This window comes from Syngnathus scovelli, chromosome 6 (assembly GCF_024217435.2).
Source record: "Syngnathus scovelli strain Florida chromosome 6, RoL_Ssco_1.2, whole genome shotgun sequence".
Classification (NCBI taxonomy): Eukaryota; Metazoa; Chordata; class Actinopteri; order Syngnathiformes; family Syngnathidae; genus Syngnathus; species Syngnathus scovelli.
Genome location: NC_090852.1, coordinates 1,714,129 through 1,737,275, shown reverse-complemented (window position 1 = coordinate 1,737,275; position 23,147 = coordinate 1,714,129). Strand labels below are relative to the sequence as shown.

The following is a 23,147-nucleotide window of genomic DNA, read 5'->3' as shown; positions in this document are numbered from 1 at the left end:
AGTAGGAGGTCTTGACAACTGAGCTAACGTGAGGGTGAAAGGACAGTGTGGGGTCAAAAATAACACCAAGGTTGCGTGCCAGGGGGGAGGGAGTGATGTTTGTGGAGTCGATGGTGAGTGTGATGGATCGAGTTTTATTAAGGGAGGATTTAGTGCCTATGAGGAGGAGCTCTGTTTTATCACTTTTGAGTTTGAGAAAGTTGTGGGACAGCCATGTTTTTATTGTAGAGATGCAGGTTTCAAAGTGGGTGAGGGAAGGGTTATGTGTTGGTGTGGTGCGTATATAGATCTGGGTGTCATCCGCATAGCAGTGGAAGTCCAGATTAAGTTTGCGGATGACATTACCAAGAGGAAAGAGGTAACAGATGAATAGAAGGGGGTTAGGGTTAGGGTTAGGGTTAGAACTGAGCCTTGGGGGACCCCTTGTGTAACTGGGGAGAGGATGGATGTGTGACCGGAGAGAGAAATGAACTGGTTTCTGTTGGTGAGATAGGAGGTGAGCCATTCGAGTGCAGTGCCCTCAACACCTAGTTGGCGCAGCCTTTGGAGGGGGATGGAATGGTTCACAGTGTCAAAGGCTGCGCTAAGGTCAAGTAGTAGTAGTATGTTGAGGGCACCAGAGTCAGCGGAAATTAGGAGATCGTTGGTGACTTTAACAAAAGCTGTTTCAGTGCTGTGAAGTGGGCGGAATCCGGACCGGAAGGGTTCATAGAGGTTGTTGGACTGGAGATGGGTGTGGAGTTGGGCGGAGACAATGTGTTCAAGGATTTTGGAAAATAATGAAAGGTTGGAGATGGGATGGTAGTTGGTGGTTGAGTGGGTCCAAGGTGGGGTTTTTGAGGACGGGTGATGGCTGCAAGCTTATAGACAGTGGGAAAGTGGCCGAGGGATAGAGACTGATTAAAAAGGGTGGTGAGGTAAGGGAGGAGGACAGGGAAGCAGGCCTTAGTTAAGGTCGTTGGAAGGGGGTCGAGAGAGCAGGTGGTTGTCTTGGATGCGGTGATGATGTCTAGGATGGTGGAGGAGTCGACAAGGGAGAAGGCAGTGGAAGAGGGGAAGGGCGGGAGATTGGGAAGGGGGGGCAGGAGAGGAGGGGAGGTGGGGGAGGAGGAGTTGTTGATGGTGACGGTCAGAGAACTGTTGATTTGGGCAATTTTGTTGTTAAAGCTGACAAGGAAGGAGTTACAGAGGGCGGGTGAGGAGGGTGGCTTGGTGGCCGGTGGCTGGAGCAATTTGTTGACGGTGGAGAACAGTATGCGGGGGTTCCGGTTGGTGTTATTAATGAGAGATGAGAAGTAAGCAGATTTGGCAGCAAGAAGAGCATCATGATAGGAGGAGATGTGCTGTTTAAAGGTTTCAGCATGAACGGTGAGGCGGGTTCTTTTGTAGAGGCGTTTGAGTTGACAGCCAGTTTGTTTCATGGAGCGGAGTTGCGGGGTGTACCAAGGGGCAGAGTTAGTGAATGTAACAGAGGAAGTTTTCCAGGGGGGCTAGGGAGTCAAGGGAGTCGGAAAGGATGTTGTTGAGCATGGTGGCAAGGTCATCAGGGGAGGAGGAAGTGGGGTCGGAGGCAAGGGCAGAGGATAAGAGCTGGCAAAGCGTGTTCGGGTTTACAGTCTTGATGTTGCGGTAGGAGATGGTGCGCTTTGTGGAATTATGAGGCGAGGGTAGAGGGGCGGAGAAGAGGATGCAGAGATGATCAGACAGTGGAAAGGTAAGAGGACGGGGGTTGGATGTGAGTGGAAAGGAGGAGCATACTACATCCAGGGTGTGGCCTTTGGTGTGTGTGGGGAAGTTGATGTGTTGGGTGAGATGAAAGCAGTCCAGAAGGGAGATGAAGTCAGACGTCAGTGGAGCAGTTGGCTGGTCGATGTGGATATTGAAGTCACCGATGAGCAGGAGGCGATAGGAGACTGAGGATACAATGGTGAGGAGTTCAGAGAGTTCAGAAAGAAAAGACATATGTGACTTTGGGGGGGCGGTAGATAAGAACAGGAGTAGTGGAGTTGGGGAGGGAAAAAGCGAGATATTCAAAGGATGAAATAGATGGGAGGTTCAGGTGCAATTCAGTTCACCATCCATCCATCCATCCATCCATCCATCCATCCATCCATCCATCCATCCATCCATCCATCCATCCATCCATCCATCCATCCATCCATCCATCCATCCATCCATCCATCCATCCATCCATCCATCCATCCATCCATCCATCCATCCATCCATCCATCCATCCTCATTTCTTTGGGTACAATATAATATTGCAATATTGTGTGTATGTAGAATTTCACATTACATTGTGGCCACTGGTAGAATCTGGCTCACACGATAAAATGCGATAAATAATCCTCGCGGCAAATGCTGGATGGGTTTACTTGCATGCTTCTTTTTGGCAACTAAATGCCCACGCTGTTGTTTGGGTTTGGCTCTGTTTGTTATAGCTCATTGAATTCTTTAGCGATTATGATGCTGATTGTGTTGCTACAAACATCAGACATTCAGCTATGATACAAGTGTAACGAAAACAGGGATGACTCATATAGTTAGTGTTGACATTTATTAGGAACTCGAGAGGAATGCCTGGATATATTTTAGTGCTTTTCAAATATTAATCTCTTGTCTATTGTCTACCAACATTTATTTAGGCGGAGCGGGAGAGTCCAGCACTGCCGTATTCGTTCTCTTTCAGAGGGACAAAACACATACTACTACCTGGCAGCCAACGTACAATTTCCTAGTGTGTATGCCCTGATACAGCACTACAGAGAGAACCCACTGCGCTGTCAAGACTTTGAGTTGCGTCTTACTGATGCAGTACCACATCCAAACCCACATCTCCAGCAAGGGTTCGTCACGATCAACTTATATTTTAGTAAAACAAAATGTACATGTAAAATACTTCTGTTTGTTCTTTCATTTTAACAATACTCCCTAAGTTTAATTAATTATTGATCACCTCCATTACAGTAATGATGCATTTTTTGTGAATATGTAATGTGCAATGGCTATAAAAGCCTGCTCAAATGCCAGGTTTTGTGATATATAAATAAGGAGACCAAGATAAACCATTTCAAAATTTGTTTCATCATTAATTTGACTACTTAGCTTCACTGTATGTATGGTGTTCTTATGGTGATGAGCAGTGTTTGGAGCAAACATTTTGCCAATGGTCTGATGAAACCAGGGTTACGTTTTTTGGCTCCGATTCCAAACAGTGCGTTTGGTACAAACACAACACAGCTCGTTGCTAAGAAAATGCCATATTTACAGTAAAACATAGTGACTATCAGGCTTTGGGGCTGTTTTTCCTAAAATTCAGAGGGAACTGAGGCCTTAGTGAAGGTGGATGAAATTATGAACAAAAAAATAAAAAGAATATTCAGGGTTTTACTAGAAAGAAAAAAAGCCAGAAAACACTAGTAGAACATCTGAAATTTATTTTCGATTAATCAGGGGCACCTTAAACAGTAACAGGTATTGGGCTGACTTCCATTTAACATGAGTTTGAATGTAACTAGTTAACACGTCACTATTTAGTATAAGATGGGTGTGCACACTTGTCCAACCACATCTTCTTAATTGATTTATTTCCCCTCCAGAAAATGTTTGTTTTTATAAGGCTAAGCTAAAATAGTGGACAGTATTTTAAACGGTTTGTCTTGGTCAAACATTTCTTCATCCCAAAAACCTGGTGTTTGAACAAAGATATGGAGACGTTTTACATCCACTGGAAAAAAGTGCCATATCCAGTCTCTTTCATGGGCTGTTAGACTCATTGTCACGTTTCACGCCCTTATCGTATCCCAGGACTGATGTTAAATGTTGCTCCTTTTGAAAATTCAAGTTTACTTTTACATTTGATAAGTCATCAAAGTCAAAAGTCAAGTCAAAGTCAAAGTCTGCTTTATTGTCAATTTCTTCACATGCCAAGACACACAAAGAGATCGAAATTACGTTCCCACTATCCCACGGTGACAAGACATAGTTCACAATGTACGTACATGTAAACAACACAAGAAAATAAAACAAGAAGGCACAAACAATGAATAAATAAGAGTGATGAATAAATAATAAATAAACAAATAACACAATAAATAAGTATAGGACGCTATGCAGAAGGAGGAAGAGAGTTCAGGATCCTAACAGCCTGGAGAATGAAGCTGTTGGTGAGTCTGGCGGTGCGGGAGCGCAGGCTCCTGTACCTCTTCCCAGAGGGCAGAAGATCAAACATAGAGTGAGCGGGGTGACTCACATCACTCACAATCGTGGTCGCCTTGCGGGCGATCTGGGAGGTGTAAATGCCCTTCAGGGAGGGGAGTGAAGCACCAATAATCTTACCAGCCGTGTTCACTATGCGCTGCAGGGCCTTCATGTTGTATTCAGTGCAGCTACCACCCCAGACAGCGACACCACTGGAGAGGACGCACTCAATGGTGCCACGGTAGAATGTAGTCATGACGGCCGGAGGAGCACTTGCTCGCCTGAGTTTCCGCAGGAAGTACAGGCGGTGCTGAGCTTTCTTCGCCAGTGACGCGGTGTTGGCGGACCAGGAGAGGTCCTCACTGATGTGCACCCCCAGGAATCTGGTGCTGCTCACCCTCTCCACCACTGCACCGTCGATGGTCAGCGGCAGGTGTTTCGTGTGACCCTTCCGGAAGTCAACAACAATTTCCTTGGTCTTGTTGACGTTCAGCAGGAGGTTGTTGTCCCTGCACCACGCGGTCAGAAGGTCAACCTCCAACCTGTACTGAGTCTCGTCGCCCTTGGTGATGAGACCCACCAGAGTCGTGTCGTCAGCAAACTTCACTATGCGATTGTCGCTGTAGGACGCAGTGCAGTCATGCATCAGCAGGGTGAAGAACAGCGGACTGAGCACACAGCCTTGGGGGGCCCCCGTGCTCAGCGTGATGCTGGCGGAGATTTTGTCGCCAACATGTACTACCTGAGGCCTCTGACAGAGGAAGTCTAGTAGCCAGTTGCAGAGATAGGTACTGAGGCCCAGGTTGTCGAGTTTGCAGATGAGTCTTTGTGGCACAATGGTGTTGAAGGCAGAACTGAAGTCCACAAAGAGCAATCTCACATACGAGTCCCTACTCTCCAGGTGGGAGAGGCCCGAGTGGAGGGCAGAGCAGATGGCATCCTCAGAGGACCGTTTGGCTCGGTACGCAAACTGGAAGGGGTCTATGGTGGGGGGGAGAATGGATCTGATGTGCTCCATGACAAGCCGCTCAAAGCACTTCATGATGATGGGCGTCAGTGCCACGGGGCGGTAGTCATTGAAGCAGGACGGAGCAGGCTTCTTCGGCACAGGTACGATGGTGGAAGCCTTGAAACACGAAGGGACGATGGCCTGCTGCAGGGAAATGTTAAAGATGTCGACAGCCGCGATCCTATCGCCTTCGATGTTGGAAGGCGGGATGTATACCGCGACTAGCAGAATCGCGGTAAATTCCCTCGGCAGGTAAAAAGGACGGCACTTAATGATCACAAACTCCGCCAGTGGCGAGCAGTGCCTGCATACAACTACAGAGTCCCGGCACCATTCATCACGGATGTAGACGCATATTCCACCTCCTCGCGACTTTCCCCCTCTCACAATGGCACGGTCCGCCCGATAGCACACTAGTCGCTCCAGATGCACAGCAGAGTCCGGAATGTTGACAGTCAACCAAGTCTCAGTGAACACGAGCACACGCACTGTCCGGTTCGTAGATCTCAGCAGGCCAATGTAATCCATTTTGTTGTCCAGCGAACGAACATTCGCCAGAAGAATGGAAGGCACGGCCGGGCAAGCTGGGTTGGCCGCCAGCCTGGCCCGGACGCCTCCGCGCTTGCCCCTCTTCTGCCTCCTCGCACACCGCTTCTGACGCTTTCCAACCGGGAGAGGAATAGCAGGCGAGTCCGGACACGCTCCAGGACGGAGCAGTCCGAGCGCCTTTAATGTCTCCGCATCAAAGTCCAGAACGCCACAAAACTCACTTTCGCCAATGCCGAGCAGAACCTGCCTGCTGTACTTGTAGCAAGTTAGAATAGTTTAATTTCATTAACAGAAAACTGAAAATATTGTGTTTCTTAGGGGTATTCCTTGGAACTTTATTATTCTACAATAAAATGTGGAAAATATGTAAGTGTACAATATAATTACTTTATGTTCTTTTGTATTTTGTTTTAGGTGGTTTTATAAAAACTTGAGCAGAGGTGAGGCTGAAGATTATTTGTTGAAAATTCCAAGAGATGGAGCTTTCCTGATACGACAAAGAGAGGGAGACCCAGACTCTTTTGCAATCACGTTCAGGTTGTGCAGCATGCCAATAATGAATTTTCTTAATTAACTCTAGTTTGTACTAAACTACAATTCTGTCTCTCAGAGGTGATGGTAAGGTGAAACACTGTCGGATCCAGAAGGAAGGCAGTGTTTACTTGCTTGGCACAACAACCGAGTTTGAGAGCCTTGTGGAGCTGGTAAACTACTTTAAGAAGAAGCCACTTTATCGCAAGACCAAGCTGCGATACCCAGTCACGCCTGACCTAGTGGCTCGCTTCAGCACAGTGAGTTTCTTATGAAATTGGATGAGGATGGGGAAAAATTGTTCAAACTGTCTCACTAATAACGTAATTGTCAAGCTCATCTTTTTTTGGGGCATTTTTGAAAAATCTGCATTAGACTATGGAGAGTCATTTCCTGCAAAAATTTGACTGGCAAAAAAAAAAAAAAAAAAGATCAACAACATTGAGTTAGGACGTTATGTTATTAACATGATATAAGGGATGTCACTTAATTGATTAATTAATTATTCTGCAAATTAACTCACTATGAAAATTAATACAATTAATCTTGAGTGGCAAGTCAATGTGTATGCACTTTTAAATTGGTCCAGTGAGAGACACTTAGGCTGAAATGATACGTCACTTCACTGCGCCATGAGACAAATGCAAACGTGTTACTGAGCATGTCCCCTCAAATGATTTTTTGTTCATTTCCGTTTTTTCTGCAGTATACAAGTACAGCCCATTTACCATTTACCTTAGTCTCACATTCACGGATTCTAAGAACTATCACAAGATATTCCTCAATGGGTTAGACAATGTCAGGCATTGTCCAGCAGACTGTAGCAGTGAGTGAACATGAGGCTAAGTGATTAATCAACTTACCTATTTCCGCTCTGGTGCAAGTATAACAAATTTGTTTCTAACAAAAAAAAATAAAACACACCTTTTTTACTGACTAACATGGACACATACAACTAACAGCTCTTCTTTTTGGAATATAGACTAGAACTTCTCCAGCTCCTCCCCAGCCACAACCGCACCCATGGTCCCTTCCACATCCACTAGACTGTTCAGTTAAAACCATCATGTTATCTTTATCTTTTTCTGATTTGGCCGTTGTAGCCTCCTCTTGTGTTAAGTTAAGCTTTAACAGCTTTTGCAATTTATACTTGTTAGCTTCCTTTCTCTGACCAGCAGTTAACTGCGCAGTTTTCTCTACATTTTATTGCATTGTGGGAGTAACAGCCCCCACACAACATGGCAGGCCACTGCCACGTTTCTGTCCTGCCATTAAAGCTGTAACATCTGAAATCCACCCCTGGGCTCCTTTGTTTAATTGAGGTAAATTGTCCACGAGTGCCTGTGTGTCCCGGACCCCCAAAGGGTCATACTGCCATCCCCCACCCAATTCATGCTCATGCATCTGTAGAAAACATTAATTGTTAAACATTATTCTTAACATTTGAAACCTTTTTCTTACTTGCCACTTCTGCCTTTTGCCGTGCTTCTGTAATGCCATTCCAATCATCAGTGTCACTGTCACTATTGCAATAATCATTGTTAATGCGTCTGGCATCATCCAGGTTAAAACTGATGATCATGTGGGTGTTTTCTTTGACCAGTCAGTGGATGGGGTGATCTGTCACCAAATTGTGAGGGGCACGGCACGCTCACGGGTACCATAAAAACTGGAGTGGACATTTAGCATTTTGGAATGGGACCCTGCACCACCTGCCTCTGAGAAAGTTGTGCTGCGAGAATACGTTTGCTATCTGGTCTGTGTTTCCTGAATTTCATCGGTGCCATCATACCGGGTGTCTCCTAAGTGGCAAGTGGGTATGGTGGTGGTGCCTAAGGGACATAAATGATTGTTAATTTGTTGGCAGAGTTGGATACAATGTTGTTTTGTCATTTAACCCTATTACTGTGTTTGCCTGCATACTGCATTGGTCACAGGGTCTTGTTCTTCGTGGAGTTTTGCTAAAGCGGTGGCTCCCCATTGCCGTAAGATGCACATGATGTCATCTTCATCTTCTTTTCTATTTGTTACTTTGCTTCCCTTTTCTCTCTCTAAATTTGCTCTTCTAATATTATGTTTTCTGTCTCTGTTTCCACATTTCCTTTACGCCATGATGCAATTCATCATGTATCTGCCTCTATGTTACCTTCTTATTTTGTGACTTACTATTTCTTTTTTGGAGCTTAACACATTCTTTCTGCAACCTATCCTTCTTTCAATCTTTTTATACCAGATTAAACAAAACTTGAGACAAAATGTCTTAGTCATAGTCACAGAGGGCTGAGTTCGATTGAGCGAGGTGTGCCATCATTTTAGAGGGCCCCAAAACTACACTATATGCACCAAAACGTCACGATGTTCCACTGCATCTGGTAGAACGCCAGTCTACGGCAAGGCAAATCCAGAACCTGCTAAACACCAAATGATCTTCGTCTTTGTACACCTAAATTTAGCGCAAACAATGTACAGAACTTCTGCTTACCTTATTTTAGAACTTCCGCTTACCTTATTTTGGCAGCCGCCGGCGTGGAAGAAGGAAACCAATCAATGCGTCTCTTACAACTAGAAGGTGGTGTCCTAACTGACCACAAACGAGGCGTTATTAGCATACCTTTGCCATCACGCCAGGGTCACAAATTAAAGGCGTAAATAGCCACTCTATATCAACTGTACCGTCGGAAGTCCCACATTGAGGTCTTGCTGGGGGAAGGGGGCAATAATGTAAGGTTTGCTCAATATCTGGTGTCCCTAATTTTGTGTCCAGTATTTGTCAAAATAACCCCCTTCTCTAGCCTTTAATTCACGGCGCCAAGTTGGAATGGATGACATCATGATGTTGACAGTGCTGCCCCTATCACCCACCTGCTATCGAGTGGATAGCCAGATTGCTTTGCTATGGATGGAAATCTTTTTCTTTTTCACTTATCGCATTTTTTCACTTATTAAAGTGACTTTATTAAGTCGTCATATGAGAGAAAAGGTCCACTGCCTGTCAGGTAGGCCTCTGAGCAAGGTCATTGCTCCAGGCCACAGCTGTCATGAACCACAAAGGTAGTGAATCAGATTGACAAAGGATGCTATCCCTGACCCAGCCTTATACATTTCATAAAAAAGCGTGTGTGTGTGTGTGTGTGTGTGTGTGTGTGTGTGTGTGTGTGTGCGTGTGTGTGTGTGTGTGTGTGTGTGTGTGTGCGTGCGTGTGTGTATGCGTGTGTGTGTGTGTGTGTGTGTTGCCAGCCATGGGTGAGTTGTGCACTTTTCAAGGACCAGATGTCAAATAAGGAGTTGTGTTGTCTTAACTCCGTGGGACTATTCGGGTGTAGAATTCAATGTTAGTTCTGTGGTCGCCTTCTCCCACATGTCGGAAGCTTTTCCTGTTGTTGACTAATAGTCCCTCTGCCGGCACCCACCACCTGCAGTCACTCTGTTGTTTTTCCAGAAATCCTCACAATGCCATTCACACTCATCAGGAAATGAAAGCTACATGGATTATTGCAAACATCAATGCATTTAACTTGTGTCCTTTTTATTCATCTAAATAACAGCTGCGTAGCAAACATCAATGTAAGCCCTTTAGATGTGAATTACTTCAAAATTCCTTCAATTATCACTAGGGTTGCGAGTGAGGTTTATCTTATCCCATCTGACTTTGGGCAAAAGTTCGGGTACGCCTCAGACTAGTCGTTAGTCAATCAAAGGGCATATCTAAACACTCACATTCACACCATGCAGCAATTTAGAGTCTTCAGTTAACCTTATGCATAACCATGATTATGCATTGTAGCTCAGAATCAAACAGAACCTCAGTAATGTGAGGCAGGAGTGCTAACTTAATTCTAACTTATTCAGACTTCGTTTTAGCCTCTGCAAAGAATGGTACCTTACATTGTATTCTGTTTGACAGGATAACAGCACTGCTGCACTGTACGAAATGAAGACCTATGTGGAACCCAATGAGATTGAGTCATCACTGGTATGTACTGGATTGCTAGTAATATTTTATTTTGTTGTTTTTGTATTATGCTTAACGCACTGTATGCTTATTGTGTGTTGTTTTTTGTCTACCTAAGCCAAAGAGTACTGTCAGGGCTGTTTATAGCTACCAGGCTACAAGGCCCGATGAACTCACCTTTGATAAAGACGCTTTGATACATAATGTGTCCAAAGACAATGATGGGTGGTGAGTCCGTCTTGCACACGGTTGTTTTTGACATGACCAAATACAAAACTACACAAAACAATTTAAAAAAACAAAACAACATTGTTCTTCACATTCTAGGTGGAAAGGAGACCATGGTGGAAAGGTGCAGCTTTTTTTCCCATCCAATTATGTTGAGGAAGTGTCCAGCAACACCAAACTTGATTTTAGACAACAGGTTTGAAAAAAAAAAAAAAACAACAACATTTACCATAACTGGAAGTTTGGTGGTATAAAGACTACATTTCTTGAGTGATTGTGATCTAACTACAGGATATAGAAGACAATCCCTTGGGTGAACTATGTAAGGGTGTGGTGGATATATCTAAGTGTAACATACAAAACTGTGAGTATAATGTATTTTCCCTTCTAACACCATCTTAATGGACTATTCAAAACAATGAACATGACCACGTGATCCCGGAAAGGGACAGTGTTGGGAAATATCATTTTCTACACAAACTGGTTCAGCTCACAAAATCTAAAATTAACGTTTTCATAGTTCAGAATTAAAAAATTTTTTAGCTAAGTTTATTGCTACAAAAATGAAACGTTCATAGTTCTTTTCTTCCCCCCAACACCCATACTGGAAGGCAGGTCATCATTCGAAAAACAAAACGTACAGTAGATTGGTGAATCACACTTCTCAGTGTTCACTTGTCTTTCTTGGTCTCCGAGCTTTTCTCCTTTTCTCCAGTTACTAAATAATGCTGCCTGACAGGACGGGAGGGACAAGAGAGAAGCGCTGTCCAGGGAACTGATAATGCGATTGCATGGCATACATAAACCAAAAAACAATCAACAATCTCATTGAGTAATTTGGAGTCCAACACCATTGAGAGCACTACAACTACTCATAATATTCTTGAATGCTCTCATAGGATGATACTACATTTTCATTTGTGTCTGACAAGAAAGGATGAGTGGGCCTGCTCATCGAGCTGCTGAGTACATCGAATGAAGTGTCATTGCGCTTTTTCCCCTTCTCCAAGCACACATCGCATTTTGATGAGGCACGTGCCATGTAGGTGGTTGGGGTTACAAAATACCCCCCCGCCTTATTAAGCCTTGTTTACAGTCTGCCTAGCAAGGTTTTCTTATGTAGGCTAAGAAGAAAAAATGAACAGCCCTTCAAAAATCGTTGATTGGCCCCAAAATGAGCCAGAAGCAAAAAATGCGCTACGTTTAGTTCACGTTCGTCCAAAATACTATGAGGTACAACGCTGGTACAACACAAACATAGCAAATCGCAAATTTGCCAGAGTAATGACTACTGCATGTATAACAAATCCAATGAATGCACTTACTTGAGGAAAATTATTCTATTTCAAAGTGACAATTGTAAAATATTACAAAATAATCAATTCATCAGGAATATAACAAATGATCAAGAATAAATAAACATCGTCTAGACTAAAGAATGCTGTGACATTGAATTCTGTCCTCTCTCTTTTCAGTGAAAAACGGTAAAAACGGAAAGCTACATGTTCTTACTCTGCAGAACATGGAGCAAGACAGCCTGCAATTTGACTTGGCCGCAGACTCTTTGGAGGAGCTTTTTGAATGGTACAAGGTGGCTTGGGGCATCACTCAGAGAGAAATGAGAAAGCAATTCAGTAGAGAACAAGAGGCAAGTATTTGCTTTTAAAATATTTAAATGATTAATGTTAAATTATTAATAGTTACTTTTAAGCACCCCCCTCTCATTTGCGCTGCAATGATAGAATTTGCTTTTCTTGTTCTGTACATGACATCTGTAGCACAGATAAATAACTATAGTGCTATAGCATTGTTGTTTTTATTATTTTAATGAATATCTAAATATCTTTCACAGTGACAACTATTAAAGCAGGTAAGCATTTACATCATGAACTTTTTAAACTGTTCCTGTGGTGCTCAGAAGGAAATGTATATTTATGAAGAAAAACTGTATATCCACATTTTCGGTTATGCTGCTTGTACTAAAAGCTTACAATACTGTAAGCAATACTAAACTAATACAATACTGCAAGCTTACAATAACTCGCCAAACCTATTTGTCAAGACGCCCTAGCCAAAGGGGAGCTGTGATGCAGTTGTCTTGGCTGTCTTAAATCACACGTGTTTCGCTTCACTTCTTTAGCATCAGCATACAATGCGGGGTTGTCTTTGTGAAGTGCGATTGAGTAGCTCACGTCTCGGTTCCAGTGTTGCTAGATTCAAATAAATTAGGCAATTTAAATTGGTTGCGGGTGTGGACCAGCGCCTGGCTGCATGGACAACGGACTTCCTCACCGACCGGCCGCAGTATGTGAGGTTACATCGCTGTGTGCGCTGCAGCACAGGTGTCCCCCAGGGTACGGTGCTCTCTCCTTTCCTTTTCAACCTGTACACTTTAGACTTTACCCACGACACTGCTCACTGCCACATCCAGAAGTTCTCAGACGACACGGCCATTGTTGGATATGTCTCGGAGGGGAACGATCTGGAATATAGGACGGTTATCAAGGACTTTGTCAGCTGGTGTGAGCTCAACTAGCTTTAGCTGAACACCAGCAAGACGAAGGAGTTGATTGTGAGCTTCGGGAGGACAGCACCCATCTTCACTCCGGTGAACATCCAGGGATCGGACATTGAGGTAGTAGAGAACTACAAATTCCTGGGTGTTCGCCTTAACAACAAACTGGACTGGACTGATCACACCCACGCCCTGTACAAAAAGGGCCAGAGTCGCCTCCACCTGCTGAGGAGACTGAGGTCCTTCGGTGTGTGCAGGGCTCTCCTCCGGACCTTCTATGACTCTGTGATGGCCTCAGCCATCCTCTACGCTGTGGTCTGCTGGGGTGGGGGCAGTACTGACCGGGACAGGGGGAGACTGAATAAGATGGTCAGAAGAGCGAGCTCTATCCTGGGCTGTCCCCTGGACTCCATTGAGGTTGTGGGTGAGAGGAAGATGTAGGTTCAGCTTAAATCCATCATGGACAACACCTCTCACCCCCTCCATGAGATTGTGCGGTCCCTGAGCAGCTCCTTTAGCGGCAGACTTTTGCACCCTTGGTGTAGGAAGGAACGGTTCCGCAGGTCTTTCGTTCCCTCTGCTGTCAGACTTTACAACATGCATGCCACCTGATAAAATGAATGTGTTTCGTCTCTGCTAGCAGCACTTGTCAAAGTCAAAGTCAAAGTCAGTTTTATTGTCAATTTCTCCACATGCCAAAGACACACAAAGAAACCGAAATTTCGTTCCCCCCTATCCCACGGTGACAAGACATGGCTCACAACAGACAAACAAGTAAACAAGTATAACAAAAGCGTGCTGAATAAATAATGAATAAATAACACAACAATAAATAAATAAATAAGAGGAGCAGAAAAAAAAGGAGCAAGTGTTGTGTTTGTCCTTGTCTGTTATTTACCCTTTTTTGTAATCCTGCACTTGTTTTATTCTTGCACTTGTATTATTCTTGCACTCATATGCACTGCTGTGACAAGTGAATTTCCCCGCTGTGGGATGAATAAAGTTCTATCATCATCATCATCATCATCATCATCATCATCATCATCATCATCATCATCATCATCATCATCATCATCATCATCATCATCATCAATAGACCTGGTGATACTCCGTGATCTCGGCGACCTGAAGAAGGTCTCCACTCTGTAGTGATTGTCGCCGGACTGGTTTTGGTTTTATTATAACCTTTGTTGGAAAATGTTACCGGATAGAAGACGAGGACCTTCCTTGCATCAACCATTACTAATTACCTGTGTCCAACTTCTTTAACGCATGTTTGTTTTTTTTCTAAGGACAAAGATAGCCACACAAATCAGACTCACACCAGATTAGTTAAATATAATCTAATTAAATTATATTAAGTCTGCGTTCAGGAAAAATGTTTACAAAACAGAGCTGGGCTTTTCTCTCCGACAATCCCCCAATGTAATTTCAGGGGAAAAAAAGCAGTAACGAAGTTCTTGGAAGTGCTCATTTTGAGTCGAGTTGCGTTGCACACGTAGGTGGGCGCGAGTATAATGACAGCTGTTTCCAGACGGGTGGGGGCAAGTTTGATGAGGGCTGAATCCATGGGAATGGAGGCAAGTTCGATGAGAGCTGATTCCATGGGAGTGGGAGCAAGTTCGATGAGAGCTGATTCCACGGGAGTGGGGGCGAGTTTGATAAGAGCTACTTCCATGGTGATGGATGCGGTGGGGGGCAGATTCTGTGTTGGGGTGTAGGGTTGATTCAATGGAGGCTGTTTTCCTCCCACGGCTTTCATTCTTTTGGCCTTGGCGACCATCCTTTAGCCGAATTCTTGGTTATCCTTCTCCTGCGTTCCTCTCTTGCTCCTCTGCCTGTTTTGTCTCAAGGTACCGCCACTTTCATTTTCCATCGACCCTCGCATCTTCTCAGCATCCACGCAATCATTTTACGCACATCCAGTCCACATCTTGCCAATTTTGCCATTCTCTATGCGGACATGAACATTTTCTACAGACTTGTAAGGACATCAAATGTTGACTTATTAATTTGAACATAAACTGTGTGCTAGGAGACGACCTATTATCTATGCGGTGCTTAGCAATTGTTAGTACGCCAGCCATCAATATTTTTTTACTGTTTATCCATTTCGTTTTGCTCCTGACATTTCATGTACTTATTTATTCTTTTGCACATTATCAGTTAACCATGCTTCCAACCACAACTTTCATTGTTGGGCAAAACATTTCTCGCCGTCCAAAACATTCTCAAGTGATCCATGACATTAAGCATTAGGTGACACATGAAATAGCATCCAGCATTTAGCAAAACAGGATATACTCAAGCATTAAGGAATTTTAGACACCCTTGGCAGTGTCAATAGTTTAGTAAAAACATCAGGCATGCATTGAACAGTTTAAAAGGTCATTAAGCTATTCATGTAATATACCAAAAAACATTTATTTCAAAGTGCCCAAAAATAAATTTCAGACCATGAAGTTATGATTAAAACATTTCTCTTTACCACTTAGACTATTACACATCAAAAAATGTCTAGTTATGTTTTCTTTTAAACAGAAAAAAAATCTTCTTTATTAATTTGCTGTGTAAGCAGAATTGTATGCGTATGTACCTTAATCAATGAGGTGTGAGCATATCTGTTTTTGTAGCTAGCAGAGACTTTTTGGACTCCATTTCCTTCACCTTCTTATAGTTTACTGTGATAGCGAAAGAAGTGGATTTGTAGATAGATTCATAGTGTTGCTATTATAATTTAATGTTGAAAAACACTTCTTGCAGATTATATATTCGTTATCCAATATTACTCAGTCATCTGTGTCGTAAATTCCAAAGAGTCTCCACGATTTTGAGTAAAAACCCTCTGGTTGAGCCTTTGCGTCTGCTCTTCTTCGCCAGCCACTGCTTCCACCTATTTTTTCTCTATTTACGGGTTATAGCGACCCCACAAACAGAGCAGAAGAGATTAGGTACTGAAAACAGGGTACATTTATTATGTTTGTGTGTTGTCATAAAATGTCAATATTTGCCGTCAGTGTATTGATTAATACAATTAAGGGCTCAACAATATATTACGATATTGGACCCCCCTACACACACACAGGCCTAGTAAAATGGCAGATCAGTTTTGGTTGGGGTTGACCCCCGAGCTGGGCCGATGAAATTTTTTGGAAAGATGCCACGTCTGGTTCCAGCCAGTTTAAATACACATCCCGTGGTCTGGTAAATCCTCTTTATTGACACAGTAAATGCCCTCATTGTGTGTTTGTTTTCTCGTAAAGGGTTCACAAATCCACGTTAAAGCAACATGTTGGCATTCCCTGGTGTTTGGTTCCCTTCGAAGTTGGGCGAGGCATTAGCATAGTGTAGAGGTCTGACATTGGTGGTCTTAGCAATGAGGAGGTCGGGTCCACTTTTGGCATTTTCATTTGGTAAACTTAATTGTTGCTTGCAGAAGCAAGCTTATCGCTGTGAAACATTTTATATATTTACCCCTTCCAAGAAAAAAATTAAACTGCGTGTGTGTGTACGTATAAGGTGGCGGTGTGGGTGATTACTCGAGTAATCTATGGAAGAATCGATAGACTAATCAATTTCATAATGATTTGTTTGTGAAAGTATGAGGTTGTGATGGGTGTGATTACTTGAGTTATCGATGGAAAAATCGATAGAATAATCAATTTTATAATGAGTTGTTCGTAATCAATAAATATATCTGTTAGAGTTGTGCTCACTCTAACTTCTTTGCAAGAACCACACTGGAGACAGTTTGTCCTTTAGCACTTGCAAGTGAAGAAAACCTTTGTCACCTTGTAGCATACAGAGGTGATCGAAAAGTAATCTGACTTAGGCCCCTTGCAAAAGCATATTTATTAAGAAAACAATAAATTTGGTGGTCACCTCAACAACTGGTTAATCAGTGCAGGGGATCCCAGCTCTTTGTTTTACAAGGTTGTGGAAGCAGAAACTAGTAAAGCATTTTAGATAGCTAACTAACCAAGAATGTTTCCATACCATTTGGAAGGTTTCAATAACTGAATGTGGAAACTTTCCAGAGTCAAGGAAAGGTTTAAACAAAGTTAATAAATCTAGTCTACATTCCAACATAATCATATGATCAAAATAATTTGTCAACCCTAACAATATCCAATGCCTCAATTTTGGGAATTACTCTGTAACAATAACCACCATTCGCCACTGAAAACAAAAACTTTATATCTTCAAGAAACTTATGTCACCATTCTGAAGGGACACATTGGGTTCTGTCTTCATGGGTTTGAGGACCATCTCCCATCGTGGAGATGCACATTCCAATGTAACATGATAGTAGCGGAAGCTACTGATGTCCTGTCATGATATTGAACAGCGATTAAAAACTGAAGAAACTCATGTGTATGCAAATTTAAGAGGAACTTTTGGTTATGCTGATTGTACTAAAGCAAGCTTATAGTAACTCGCCAAACCTATTTGTCAGAGATTGCATATGTTTTTCATGTCGTGTTTCATTTGTGATTATATTCTATAAAGTGCATTATTTAGATTATTTGATTGGAAGAAGGGTTACAGTTTAGAGTACCCTTCACAATTACTCATGGTGGATTGGTTGAACATCGGTAATTTTTCAAAGATTGCAAAGTACAATTTCAATATATAGTACTAGTTTTTTTGTTCAAATTTCCATTATTTGAACTACCTTCCTTTATCCTCCACATGAGACATAACGTCACTGGGTCCGTACACTAAAAGAGCTGAGGCCACTTCCTCTCTCTCTCTCTTGGCTTTTGTCTCTCTTGGCTTTTGTCTCTTCTCTCTCCTTCTCTGGGCTCTGACCTTTTATCATTTCTGGAATGCCAGAGAGTCAGGGGCCTGCTCCTTTGTCTCCCTAAAGACAATCAGGCAAAATGTATTATTGTATTTGTGATGTCAGAATTTGTGATGCATATATTGTGAATGTGGCAATAAAGTTGTGGCCATTAGGTCTTCGAGAGTTATTTGTTGGTATGTACGTACCGTATTTATTCTACCGTAATTTTCGGACTAAAAGTCGCTCCGGAATATAGGTCGCATTAGCCATAAAATGCACAATAACGTGAAAAAAACATATATATGTCGCTCCGGAGTATAAGTCGCATTTTGGGGTAAATTTATTCGACAAAATCCAACACCAAGAACAGACATGAACGAGCAACAACAGGCTAAATGATAGGTATGCTAACGTGACATAAACACAAACGAAGAGCTGAGAACGGCCCTGACGTAACATTCAGAGTTATTCAAATAACTATTACATAAATAACACGTTTATAAAACTATCTGTGTCACTCCAATTCATTAAATCCATCGATCGTCCTTTATGTTAACAATGCCGGCCGGCTGCGCACCGCTGACGGCGCTTGCACTTCAAAATATTCCACAGGCCCATATAACGATATATAAATTATATATCAAATAACTATTATATTAGCAACAATATTATCAAACCATCTGTGTCACTCCAAATCATTAAATCCATCGATCAAATTCCTCGCCCTTTGTCAACAACGCCGCACGTGTGCCCTGACGTCAGCCTCGTCGTTATTCCACAGATCTAGTATATGACTATATTGTAGCGTTAACAAAGTACAAGGAAAGACGTGGGTTTGGTAAACGGCTCTTTATTTAACAAAACAAGAGTTCAACAAGCCAACAACTACTGAACTGTAACGATAAAAACATATACAAGTTGCTACACGACATAAAATATATCAAATAACTATAACATATGTAAATAGTTCACTGTCACATGGCCCCAAGCACCGGCGTTGACTTTCAGGCGTGTGGCGGCGTGGACTTCCATCCCCGGAGGTGGCACTTCCAGCCACGGAGGTGGAAGAGAGCTCCATAGAATAGGACCGGGTGTGCGTAAAAGCCATGTCCGAGCCCCATCCACCGTCCCCGGACAGCTACCCGGCCGAGCGCCGGCCCCCGACTTCCATCCACGGAGGTAAAAGAGAGCTCCGTAGAGTAGGACCGGGCGTGCGTAAAAGCCATAATAGTTTTTCAAACCTTCTGTGTCACTCCAAATCATTAAATCCTTCAAACTCTTCGTCCTCTGTGTCACTTACAAACAAAGCCGCTAATGATGCCGGTAGTACGTGGGGCCCTTCGTCATCTTCGTCATCCCGTGATCGAATCTTTGTCCTTTATGTAAACAACTGCCGCGCGCTGACGTCACTTGAAATTCAAATTACAGTAATCCCTTGCTACATCGCGGTTCGTTTATCGCGGTTTCACTTTTTTATTTATTTTTTTTATTTTGAAAATTTGTGAAAAAATTCATATATAAGTCGCTCCTCTGTATAAGTCGCCCCCCCACCCAAACTATGAAAAAAACGCGACTTATAGTTCGAAAATTACGGTAAATATCGCCCAGGGTTATAATTAGAGAAGGTTTATGTCCAACACTTTTTGTCCGATCGCCAAGGGGCACTGAAATGGGCAATAATATGTATATTTTCCTTATGTAGTATGCAATACCTGCATCTCACTGGTGTTCTTAAGGAACGCAGCATACTTCAAACGCACTTTCCTTTTACTACTCGCCACTCTCTGATTCTTTTACAATCGACATTATATTCTTTAGAAGCTGCATTAATAGAAGTTGCATCGGCAGCAGCTACAATTGCTAGCTTCTCTTTAACTGTATATTTTCTATATTTTGGCATTTTTTCAGTCGATCATTCAAATAAGTCTGAAATCAAATATTTCCAGGAAAGATTCGCTGTCAAATCAGTCATATTTAAACTTGCGCAATGACGTCGGCATTCGGTCGCGGAGGAAAACGTAAGTTTCGGGGGGAATTTTTAGCAGCATGGGCGATAATTAGAAGTATAAATGTTTTTTATTTATGTCATTGCTAACACACACTGGGCGATTATTAGAATATGGGCGATAATTAGAATAAATATGGTATATTGTACTATTGTATCATAATAGTAATGTTATACAAAGAACCGCAAATGGTTCACAAGCCATCTGTTGACCCCCTCTGTACTTGAGTACTGTTTGATATAATTATACATATTTTTTTTCAACCTCAGATCAGGCAGCAGGAGGAAGTGGAGAAGAAGGCAGAGGTTGCTATGGAGATGTCAGACCTGGTGGTCTACTGTCAGCCACGCAGCAAGGACAAGGACCGTTTTGGTAAATGCATGCAGTCATAAAAAGCACATAGAAAAACAAATGATTAAGAAACAAATTTACTCCAGGCTCTTGTGTAAAATATGCTTCAGTAGCGCCAGTATCATGGTTTTTTAATACTAATGTTCAGTCTTTACTAATTTAATTATTTTAATTTGCCTTTGGGTTATACCACAGCACTAAGGTAGAATGGTACTTACACATCAGAATCAGAATCAGCTGATGGGCCTGAACCGGTTCCGAGCAAATTGCAGGGTACACACAGACGAAGAACCATACTCACTCACACCTATGAGCAATTTGGAGTGGCCTACAGTGCACGTTTGTGGAATGTAAGAGCACAGAGAGAACATGCAAACTCCACACAGCAAGGCCGGAGCCGGAATCAGGGATGAGAATTTTCCGCGGATCCGCGGATTTCCGTGTATTTTTCCGTCGAAGGTATCGTTTTCGTGAATCGTGTAAATCTGTTGAGAATATTTTTATTTTTTTTCTATGGTGGTGGGGGGGGGGGGCGGGCAATGTTAGACCCTCGGCGACTCGCGAGCATTCGCCCGCCCGACAGCATCATTTGGCACATCTCAAGGCAAAATTATTTAAGCTGTGAGTACGGAAATCGGCTTGCCTCTGTAAACCTAACTCACTGCCAGCAGTGATGCGAAACATCCGCCTTATTTTCGGCAGCATTTTGGAGCTACTTTCGTCACATCATTTCCACTTGTTAACTTAATTTACGCAGAGAACTAACGTAATCTTTGGACTATAAACCGAACTGGACTATAAGCCGCACCAGCTAAAATTCAGGGATATTTGTGTTTTTTTCTCATATAAGCCGCACAGGACTATAAACCGCACATGCGCACGAGTTATTCACAAAGAAAGACAGTACACAGAAAGCTTTTTTAAAGTTTTAATAACGTACTTTAACATGTCTTTCTAAACGCTGCATGTGACGCAGCAGTAGTACCGCAGCAACATGGAAGTGTGCACGCGAGTTATTTACAAAGAAAGACCGTACACAGAAAGCCTTTTTAAAGTTTTAATAACATACCTTAACATTTCTTTCCAAACACTGTCTGTGACGTGGCAGTAATACCGCAGCAACACGGAAGTAACACAGCACTAACAGGGCTGGATTAAAAAAAACATACCGGTAAAAGTCACTGAGACGCAGCGGTAACACAGCAGCAACACGGTAGCACAGCACTAACAGGGCTGGTTAAAAAGACATACCAGTGAAAGTAAAAAAAAGAGCCACCTTCATCTTCCTCCTGTGCACTGAAACCATCAAAGTCTTCCTCCTCAGTGTCAGATTGGAATAGCTTTAGATATCCTTCTCCACGCACTTCCTCGGTTTCTCTTTCATCGTCGCTTTTATGCATTTCTTCTAGCATTTTCCATGATGAGGGTCTGTTCATAATAATTTTATTCACGCACGAAGCACTAAGTTACATTAAACTAGCGAGCTACACGTATAGCTCCAGAGTAGACGTGACGCCACACGAGTCATCAATAATGGGCCAAATTGACTGCCTTTAACTTAAAAGCGGTATAATATGCATTTCTTTTGTCCCCCCATAATGACGGTTTGTGTATAAAAGCTTCCTTACAGGAATGTCCGTCTTGATCTAGTTCTGTCTCTTCTTTGTGTGAATTATACAGCACTATTTGCCTGGTGGATGGGCATGCGATCAACACACCACCTTTCTCCCCAGTGACCGTGTCACATATCCCTCTGCCCAGCAAAGCGGTGCCGCACAACAGTGGCCCACAGCCATTTTATGAGTGTATAAAAGTGATCAATATATATCAATGGATAAAAATAACGGAAAAAATCCTATATAAGCCGCACCGGACTATAAACCGCAGTGTTCAAAATTTGAGAAAAAAGTCTGAAATTTACAGTGTTTTTACACCGCCACAATGTGAATTTGCGATTGGGTTTTCATCACTTGTAGACGAGTTATTTAGTTAGATAGATCTAGGGCCTACTCAGCAAAAGTTTTCGCCAGCATGGTAAAGGTTTTGGAGAAAAAAGACGAGGATCGTGCCAGGGCAATAGACAAGCCGAACGAGATCAAGATCTACTTCAGATGGGGATGGCTCGAGAGCAGCATCATAGTTCAACTTGGAACACAGTCCGTAACCACGTGCCTGACGAAACATATACGTAAAGTCGATGTCCCGGGGAAGGTTTTGTGTATTCTCTGTCAAGATATGATCAGCTATGGAGGTCGCGGCACTAGGAACATTAAGGAGCACATCGAAACAAAAAACACAAATGTACGTTTTTACTTTTACAAGCATGTGGGTTTAGAAAGTAACATGATGTTACATGTAAGCTAATGTTACGCTATTGTCATGATATTTTTAAAGAATAAATCTTCAATTTATATATATATATATATATATATATATATATATATATATATATATATATATATATATATATATATATATATATGTATATATATATCGGATGTTTCGGACTATAAGTCGCGTTTTTTCATAGTTTGGGTGGGGGGGCGACTTATACTGAGGAGCGACTTATATGTGAATTTTTTTCACCAATTTTAAAATAAAAACAAACAAAAGTGAAACCGTGATAAACAAACCGTGATGTAGCAAGGGATTACTGTAATTTGAATTTCAAGTGACGTGCGCGGCGCGGTGGTTGTTTACATAAAGGACAAAGATTCGATCACGGGATGACGAAGATGACGAAGGGCCCCACGTACTACCGGCATCATTAGCGCCTTTGTTTGTAAGTGACACGAAGGACGAAGAGTTTGGAGGATTTAATGAATTGGAGTGACACAGAAGGTTTGAAAAACTATTACGGCTTTTACGCACGCCCGGTCCTACTCTACGGAGCTCTCTTTCACCTGCGTGTATGGAAGTCGGGGGCCAGCGCTCGGCAGGGTGGCTGTCCGGGGACGGTGGATGGGGCTCGGACATGGCTTTTACGCATGCCCGGTCCTACTATACGGAGCTCTCTTTCA

General features: G+C 42.6%; 1 protein-coding gene across 4 annotated transcripts in view; it reads left to right on the top strand.

Moving 5' to 3' along the window:
* plcg2 (phospholipase C, gamma 2) overlaps positions 1 to 23,147 on the top strand; it is a 134,355-nt gene that overhangs the window by 75,638 nt on the left and 35,570 nt on the right. For all 4 annotated transcript variants that reach the window (XM_049722934.2, XM_049722930.2, XM_068650935.1 and 1 more), the window contains 9 exons: positions 2,646 to 2,846; positions 6,173 to 6,295; positions 6,369 to 6,549; positions 10,194 to 10,262; positions 10,360 to 10,469; positions 10,569 to 10,665; positions 10,761 to 10,833; positions 11,945 to 12,117; positions 20,046 to 20,148. In XM_049722934.2, the coding sequence (XP_049578891.1) occupies positions 2,646 to 2,846; positions 6,173 to 6,295; positions 6,369 to 6,549; positions 10,194 to 10,262; positions 10,360 to 10,469; positions 10,569 to 10,665; positions 10,761 to 10,833; positions 11,945 to 12,117; positions 20,046 to 20,148 (1,130 nt within the window). The remainder of the gene's footprint in view (positions 1 to 2,645; positions 2,847 to 6,172; positions 6,296 to 6,368; positions 6,550 to 10,193; positions 10,263 to 10,359; positions 10,470 to 10,568; positions 10,666 to 10,760; positions 10,834 to 11,944; positions 12,118 to 20,045; positions 20,149 to 23,147) is intronic.